This window comes from Elephantulus edwardii, unplaced genomic scaffold (genome assembly GCF_000299155.1).
Source record: "Elephantulus edwardii isolate Elephantulus edwardi_28Jun2011 unplaced genomic scaffold, EleEdw1.0 scaffold00218, whole genome shotgun sequence".
Lineage (NCBI taxonomy): Eukaryota > Metazoa > Chordata > Mammalia > Macroscelidea > Macroscelididae > Elephantulus > Elephantulus edwardii.
The window spans coordinates 2,905,712-2,914,905 of record NW_006399968.1 but is presented as its reverse complement, the minus strand read 5'-3'; the positions used below and the strand labels follow the sequence as shown (position 1 = coordinate 2,914,905).

Below are 9,194 nucleotides of genomic sequence, written 5' to 3'. Positions count from 1 at the left end.
GGAAGTGGATGCCGCTCCTGCTTCCAGGCTTGATTTAGTCGGGAAGCTCCAGCCAACACTGTCCACCATGGGTACCTGTTACCACGATTGGCACATCACTGTCATAGGCTTCAGCATCACAGCAACCACGAGTTACCTCTGTACAGCAACGCACAGACCAGTTTCACACGTTAGGCATTTAATATTTGTTACATATACTCATATGTTAATACATTGCTACTAGAATATGTAATGCTTTCTAGGCATTTAAATGATTCTCGTAATGAGCCTTATGTTCTGAATGTCAAGTGTGTGATTCACCTGTCTTTCTGTGTTTACCAGATCTGAACAGTGTGGCAGCGACAGCTCGTGTCCTAGTCATTGGAGCTACTAACCGGCCAGACTCGCTAGACCCTGCTCTGAGACGTGCTGGAAGGTTTGACCGAGAAGTATGCCTAGGTATTCCAGATGAAGCAGCCAGGGAAAGGTATGGTCTTCTCAAATCAACGTTTTATGCCCCTAAGTCATCTGAACTAAGTATTTGGTAGTTGAAGAATCTTCTCTTGTTCTTTCTGTACAGGAGAAATTTGTTTGGAAGGAGGAAGAGACATTCAGAGTTTGTGTCTAGGAGAGCTACCTGCCTATCAGCAGGGCAGTTGTTGCATATTTATTTGTGTTTTTCCTATAGTGATAATAGTTTTGCATTTCCACACTCGTTTATCAGGTTTTTTGACAATGGCTTTTGATCTGCTTGTTGGTATAGGGATAGTGTCTGGAGCCCTCGCACCCAGCAGTGCTCACTGGCCCATGTCAGTAAATTGGTGAATCTGAGTCCCATGCTTGAATCTGTTGCAGTCGCCTGCCTGAGACCATACGTTTTATGACAGATAATGAAATGGCAGCCAGCCATTCCTCCTAGGGATCTAACCACTCTGTTCTTGGGCCTGCTAATCCATTGCCATTGCCACACAGAACTCACCAATCATGCTCACGCTTATGTTGTTCAGTAGGGAAATGAACAGCTTACAGAACTGGTTGGAAACAGAATACGATTTTTCATTAAGGATACTTCTCAGGTATGCTTGCAGTCCTTTGACATTAGCCATGAGCTCTGAGTCAGTGTCATGAAGCTCTTTCAGCCCTGCTGGTTATGGCATATCCCTCCACGTCCTCCAGTACGTTTAGGCCAAAGTCCCCTGGCACTGGGCTCTTGGGGCAGTAGTTCCCATTCAGTTCTTCCTCATGTTCGTCTCTGGTTCTCAACTGCTCTACTCTGGTTTGCTCTTTTGTCCCAGGCTGACTTGCACAGGGATCTCCAGTCCTAGTGGACACACACTCACTCCAGCTGGAGTGAGAGTCTCTTTCTCTGCTGCTGAACCTGCTCATTTCAAGCCTAGTGGGATTGCAGAATTAGCTAATCCCCTCATTAGAAGTCTGATACCTTATTAGCATGCTCTTGTTCAAAACATGTTATTCACATCATTAACATAGTCCCATCCAGTCAAGTGTTGAAAGTAAAAAACAAAAAAAAAAACCTACCAAAAAACAACAGATGTCTAGGACAGCCATTTTGAATAATAAACCCATTGCACCCCTCAGGGCTGGCAATTTTTACTGAGACAAAGAGAGGATTAAATTTGTATTATGTTTGGATCCTGCCAGGGAGGAGTTGTTATGTAACATTAAGTTAGGACCAACTTCTAGCGGACCCTCCAGTGGGTTTTTGGAGGCTTTAAGAGGAGATTGCCCATTTTTTTCTTGTGTAGCAGCTGGTGGATTTGAACTGCCTGCCTGCCTTTGTGGTTGCAGCCAGCTTCATAGCACTTAGCCACCAAGAGAGCAGGATTAAAATCTGAAAGGTTTTGAATTATGAATGGAGAAGGATTTTTGTTGTTAATTTACTTGTTTCAATGGAAGAATATTTCTGACTGAATCTGATAAAGACTGCAGTTTTCTTATCTTTTTACTGGCAGATAACACTATAAGCAAATTATAAAAGTGAACATCAGTAATGAGACAAAATGAAATATGCTAGCTGAGAGGGTGCAGTAGGAAGAAAACAGTATCACTTCGATGATATTCTTGACAGAAATGTATATTATTTTGTACCATCAATTTGGAATGAACCCATCACTGACCCTCTCACGGGTTTTCAGAGGCAGTAAATCACATTGGAGGAGATAGCCCATCTTTTGTAGGTATTTACAAAATAGAATTAATCTGTTAAGTTGATCAGCAGAATATGTATGTAGGGACTTGAATACTGAAAAACAATCCCAAGAGAGAAATAGTCTCAAGTTTCTAATTACCTGAACAGAGGTAAACTAGCTAGAAAATCAGTAGGATTCTCAGACTGTGTTTCAAACTCACAGAAACTCTTTGCTGTTGAGTTGGAACTTATTTAAAGCTGGTTCTAACCCTTCAGCAAGTTTTCCAAGGCCGAAAATCCCATGGTAGAAGATCCCCCATCTTCTCCCACGGAGCTGCTGGTGGATTTGAACTGCCGGCAAGGCGCTGTTGGGGATCACAGTGCAGCTCCCTGAAAACCGTGCCCCCAGAGCACCCTTAGGCAGTGTGGAGAACCGAGATGAAGCCAAGAACAAAACCACTGGCTTCAGTTGATTTTGACTCATATGGATCCTAGAGGACAGAATAGAATTTCCCCTTAGTTTTCCAAGACTGCAGGGTTTTCATGGTTTCTGTTACTTTTTAAAATTTTTTATTGGCTTGCATATAATCATTCATATGCATCATGTTTACATGCTGTGTTTTTATACAATCATTGATACATGTTTTATATAATTAATTACCATTGCTGTATTCCTATTATTACCCCTGTCTTTAAACCTCCATTAACCTTTTTCTGTTACTCTACCACTAACCTCTGCTATCCCAGTGATATTCCCCCTTCCCTTTTGCTGCTCCCTCTTTCCCCCCACTTTCCATTTTGAACATTTATACACATCTTATTCAGTTATCTTCCTGTTTCACAATAGTGGCCTCATACTATATTTGTCCTTATATGACTGAGAGATTTCACCCAGTGTGATGATCCCTCGTTTCTCTCAAGTTATATAGTATTTTACAAAATCATTGTTGCTTAGTGCTGCGTAGTATTCTATCGTGTGGATGTCCCACAGTTTCTTGGTCCATTTAGTTGTTCATGGGCATTTGAGCTTTTTCCATTTTCTTCTGATTGTGAGTTACGCTGCAGTGCACATCAGTGTGCACATGTCCATTCATGTCTCAATTCTGATAGCTTTGGGATGTATTCCTAGCAGCAAAATCGCTGGGTTATGCAGGATTTCTGTGCTCAACTCTTGGAGGAAACTTAAGGCTACAGTCTTTAGGAAACAGACTGCTTCTTCTTTTCCCCACAGGATGGCTGTTGGGTATAAACTTCTGACGTTTTGGGTTGTGACCAAGGCTCTTTAGAATTTAGATTAGTAATCAGCATTGTAGAAGGGTGTTGATAGGGTTGATCTTATTTCAGCAGTTAAGACTCAGCCAAGGAGAAGTGAATAGTTGGAACTGAAATTGATAAGAAAGCAGCCCTCCACTCTGGAAGTCGGCTGGCTGTCATCTTTGATGGTGGTCTCGTCTTGGTGGCAGTCAGGCAAGGGAAGTCTCTGGGGTCCTTTTTGTTGTGTGTTACTGTTCTTTTCCCTCCTCAAAAGTGAGTAGCCCTTGAGCCTTAGGTTAAGGGTAAGGGTGGAGGCCTTTTCGAAGGTGTGGTTTTAAAATAGATGATGAGGCGATGGATCTGTAGGCTGGCATGGGGCATGGGGCCTTGGAATCTCCCTCCACTCTGGAAGTCGGCTGGCTGGTGTCTCAGTGGCACTCGTCTTAATGACAGTTAGGCAAGGGAAGTTTCTGGGGTCCTTTTGTTGTGTGTTACTGTTCTTTTCTCCCCTCAAAAGAGGGTGGCTCTTGAGCCTTCGACTAAGGGTAGAGGCTTGTTCGAGGGTGTGGCTTTAAAATCCTGCAGCCTTCGGGCCAAATTTATTAATTTTAGAAGAATATTTCTTAAAAGACACAGCAGTCATTTGCCTATTTGCTGTACTGAACAACTCTAAATGAGACCAGTGCTGTTGTATTTGGAGGAACATTCTTCCACTTTGCACATCACTCTTTGTCAATGTGCTGTATGAGGTAACCTGGGTTTGCTATGATGCTGAGCCTTATGCAATGGGGATATCAAATACCAGAATGGTTTCCCATTGTGGACAGTGTTTGGTGGAGCTCTCAGTTGTAAAACAGGTTGGGAAGTAGGAGTGGAATCCACTTCCTAAGCTACATGCCTCTTAAAACTCTGTAAACTTGGAGAAACACTACAACTATGGAAAGGCATTAGGTATCTTGTTCATAGAGTCGCTCTAAGTCGATCGTGACTCGATGGCAATCAACAACAAGAAAGCAGTAGATCATGGACTCATTCTAAAATGTAAAGATATGGATGGCTTGAGAAAATGGTTAGGTGAAGAACCAGTTTGAGAGTATGTGTGGGAGTAATGAGCATGTATACTGAAGCAGTTGGAAACTGTCAGAGGTGTGTAGTAGATTTCAGAGGTGAGGCCAGGTGTGGCTGTGAGAGCGGATAATGAAAATGCTTGCAAATGGCTGGGAGGGTTGGGCTGGGTGGGGAGTTAAGTTAGTGGCAGAAATGATCTGGGAAGCTCAGCGCTCTTAACATAATGTCCTCATGCCTTCTATGGACTTTATGTGTCCAGGCCTTTGTTTATTTGCAATACAGTGATGATGATAATACCTTATGGGAAGATTGTAATAATAATACCTAATCTTGAAGGTTTCTTGTGAGAATTGATTAATGTACTTAACATGGTAACTGACATATAGAATTGGTACCTATTAGTGATACTCTTCTGAATATTTTTTTAAAGTATGGAACACTTTACAAATTTATGTGTCATCTTTGTGCAAGGGGCATGCTAATCGCTATGTCTTTCCAAATTTAGTAGATGTGCTGCTAAAGTGAGCAGTCTTCTGAACTTTTAAAAAGTGTTTTATTACAGGAAATTTTCAACATTCCTAAAATGAGGTGGGGAAGAAAACCCATTGTTGTTGAGTTAGTTTCAACTGCTAGTGACCCTAGAGGGCAGAATGTAACTACTCCATGGGTTTTCTTGGGAGGTCTGGTGGCCTAGTAGTTAAGGAGTTGCACTGCCAGCCCAAAAGCAGGAGGTTCAAATCCACAGCTGTTTCTCAGGAGAAAGGCAGCCTCTCCCAGAGTGATTTGCAGCCTCTGAAAATTGGCTGCAGGGTTGGTTGATTATAACTCTGTTGCTGTATTTGTTGTGTTAATTGGCCTGTAAACGTTACAGAAACCAACCGCCACATCTTCACATCCTGTGAATCAGCTTGGCGGTCAGAACTGCCAGCCACTTCACCACTGTGTTAACAGGATTCCTCGTAAAAGGATTTGTTCTAGTGTCTGTGGCTGCAAAACAAGCCTCTCCAAAATGTTAATGGCTGAAATTAGCAAAATTTGTTTTCTTGTCTCTCATTTTCAGTGGGTGAGGAGTTCAGAAAGGCCTTGGTTAGGTTGATCCTGATAATGGGCCTTACGTGGTTGTGGTGGCTAGAACATTAGGAAGCTAGGGCAGGTATAGCAGGTGTGAATAACTGTCATGTGCCTTCCTGCCTGTGTGCTTGTCACCTGTTCTTGATCCAGTCTTTATCCATCAGCACATCCATTCTAACTTCCTCCTGTCTCCTTCCTCTCTGTCTATTCTGTTCAGTCATTTCATCTAAAGACTGCTACGTGGTGGCACTCCGTGAACTGGTTAGGTTTCCTCAGAGGCGCCAACTCAAGGCTCCAGCTTGGAGATTCCAGAGACTCTGTGCCTTCCTGTTTTTGTCCTAGCCAAGAGGAAGAGTGTCAGGAATTTATGGACAAACCTTAAAACTTTTAGGAGTAACAAATCCTCACGTACTTTAACCACATAGTGCCATTCTTATTTCATCTCTCACGTTTGTACTCCCCTTGGTGTGTCTTAAAGCAAATCCAAGACATTGTGTATATATGTATGTATGTATGTATGTATGTATGTATGTATGTATGTATATGCACACACATATTATTCAATTTATAAATACTTCAGTGTGTCTGTAACAGATACAAACTTTTGCTTAACATATCCACAGTGCCGTTATAGACCTCTCAAAATTAAATTCTTACTACACCTAATATCCAGTCCATATTCAAATTTCTCAGATTATCTCAAATGCTATTTGATAGTTTTAATCAGGATCCAGACATGTTTGTTTAATATGTTTCTTAAATGGCTTAAATTTAATTTTCAGGTTCCTCCACTTTCTTTGTTACAGAAAAAAATGTTGTAATTTCTAATAGTTTGTATTTGCTGGTTACATCCTAGAGATCAAAAATGTTATTGTATTCCGCTGCCCCTGTATTTCTTGTTAAAGGATGTTTAGATCTAGAGGCTTGATCTAATTCATGTTTCATTGGGGAGAGAAGGGAAAAAGGTTTAATAGATGAGTGTTGTATGTTTCCATCTTTTGTTACTCTTTACTCATTGCCATTGAATTGGAATCAACTCGTAACTGACCCTCCAGCAGGTTTTCAGAGTCAGTAAATGGCATGAGAGGAGATTGCCCATCTTTCTCCCACAGAGTAGCTGATAGATTTAACCCCCTCTAGGACAAACCTGTTTGTTCTTCTGGCAGTCCATGGTATACCCAATACTCTTCTCCTGCACCACAGCTCAAAGGCATCAATTCTCTATCATTCCTAGTCATTGTCCAGCTTTCTGACACATAGCAAGTAATTGCAAAGACTATGGCCTGGATCAGGCACACCTTACTCTCCAGACTGAGGTCGTTGCTTTTGAGTACTCTTGGGTACAGCAGACTTTCCCAGTGCAATTAGACTTTTAATTTCCTGGCTGCTGGTGCCAAGAGTGTTGATTGTGGAGACAAGCAAACTAAAGCTGTTAACAATCTCTGTCTCTTCCCTATCTATTATAATGCCTTTCTGCCCAGTGGTGAGAATCTTTTGTTTTCTTGATATTGAGCTTCAATCCATGTTGAAGGTGGCCGCAGCCCTTGACCTTCTGCAGCAAGTGCTTCAGGTCTTCCTCACTTTCAGTAAGCAGGGTGGTATCATCTGTATAACACAAGTTTTTGATGAGTCTTCCTCCAATCCCGATGCCACATTCCTCTTCATAGAGCCTAGCCTCCCGGATGATCTGTTCTACGTATAGATTGAAAAGGTAGATAGGACACATCCCTGGCATACACCCTTCCTGATTTTGAACCATGCAGTGTTTTCTTACTCTGTTTTGATGACTGCCTTTTCATCTAAGTATAGGTTTCACAGTAGCACAATCAAGTGTTCAGGGGTTCCCATTCTTTTCAGAGTCAGCCACAGTTTGTTGCGATCCAAATTACAGTCAAATCATCAGTCCAAATCCCAATCACCAGTCAAATGCTTTTACATAGTCAATGAAACACAGATGGACATTTCTCTGGTACTCTATGCTTTCGGTCAAGATCTGTCTAACATTAGGTATAGTTTCCCTGTTACCACAGCCTCTTTTAAATCCAGCCTGCACTTCTGACAGTTCTCTTTGTTGATGTGCTGTTACAGTCGTTTTTGGATAATTTTTAGCAGAATCTTGCTTGCATGTGATACTAATGATAGTGTTCTATAATTTCCACATTCTTGACAGGTCACCTTTCTTTGGAACAGGAACAAATACATCTCTTCCAGTCAGTGGCCAGGTAGTTGTCCTCCAGATTTCTTGGCATAGCATGGTGCATCCAGGCCAGCGTTTTTTTGGTTGAAATTTTTCAGTTGGCATGTTGTGAATTCCTGGGGCCTTGTTTTTTTGACAATTCTTTCAAAGCAGTTTGAACATCTTAGCAATCAATTAAATATTAATACCCAAACAGTTAAGCCGAGCAACTAAAATTCACAGCCAGCATTCAGACAAGCATATGCTCACCACAGGGACTGTTCATCGTGAAATCCTGCAAGGAGTGCTGTAGAGAGTGGAGAGACATTGGACTGTGAGGTGGTCTGATCTCCTTCTGATAGCTCTGGTTTTTTTGCAGAGGTTCAGAGTTTATTCCATTATTTCATGGCATATTTTTAAATGCCGGACTCTCAAAGCCAGGCTTTTATTATAATTCCATGTGAAGACAGTCCTCTTGGCTATTATTCCTGACCAGCCATTAAGCGTGCCAGGAATGAGACAGACTAGATATCTGCAGGATTACCTATTTGTTGAAAAGTGAGTGCTATTGATCAGTCAGTTGAACAGTAACCTGTTAGTTAGAACATGCTACGTGTCAGGGTTTTTTTGGAATTTTTGGTTATGTTAGCCCAGATTTTCCAGAAGAGACTCTCTGTAGTGCACACCCACTCTGCATGGACTTTGAGCTATTTTCCTGGCAGAATTGCTTTTATGATTGTCCCCAAGTCATGAACTTCTCTCCCCTGGTTCAGTTCTAGCAGGGAACTATTTTGTGGTATCCTGCAGCTTGTGAGAGTGGAGATCATGTGGTCTCTTACTGCTTACCCAGACTTGTGTGTCATTCCTCTGTTTTGGGCTAGATGTTTTGGTCCTGCTCTCGATAGCAAAGGACTTTGATGCCTTGATTTCCTGGGGTTTTGGAATTCAACCAATCCACCATGCTGGCTTCCTATTCTCTCTGCAAGCAGTTACTTTTTCTGTCCCTTCACTCTCAGTCTATAATTATGATGCAAGGTTTGAGATAATCAGAGCTCTGTGAGTCCATTCTAATGTGAATAAAAGATTGTATAAATAAGTTGATGAGTGAGAATAATCATTTCTCCTGCGTAGAGAAATACTTTATGTAGAGGAGCTCCTCCCCCATGAGATTGTGAACTCTTAAAAAAGTGTGGTCTGTGAATAGTGACTTACTACCGAAGAGCTTGGGAAGGAGCTTAGAAAAGTGGATAGAGGAGCCTCTATCAAACACATTTCCGGCTAGGTGATTTGATTAAGTTTACATAAACAGTGGTTTATTTCTTGATTTGATAGCATGAGAACGGCATGCTGCCTCTGCTTTTCTTCCCAAAGTTCAGAGTACCCTAGTTTAGCCATGAGGAAAAGGAGCCCTTATGGCATAGGAGATTAAGCCTTGGACTACTAACCCAGCAGCTAGTGGATCTGGTAGTTTGAATCCACTAGCTGCTCTTGAGATCT

General features: G+C 41.8%; 1 protein-coding gene across 1 annotated transcript in view; it reads left to right on the top strand.

Moving 5' to 3' along the window:
- The window catches only part of NVL (nuclear VCP-like), a 110,397-nt gene that overhangs the window by 32,161 nt on the left and 69,042 nt on the right, over positions 1–9,194 (top strand). The window contains exon 12 of the mRNA XM_006898060.1: positions 322–466. Within this exon, the coding sequence (XP_006898122.1) occupies positions 322–466 (145 nt within the window). The remainder of the gene's footprint in view (positions 1–321; positions 467–9,194) is intronic.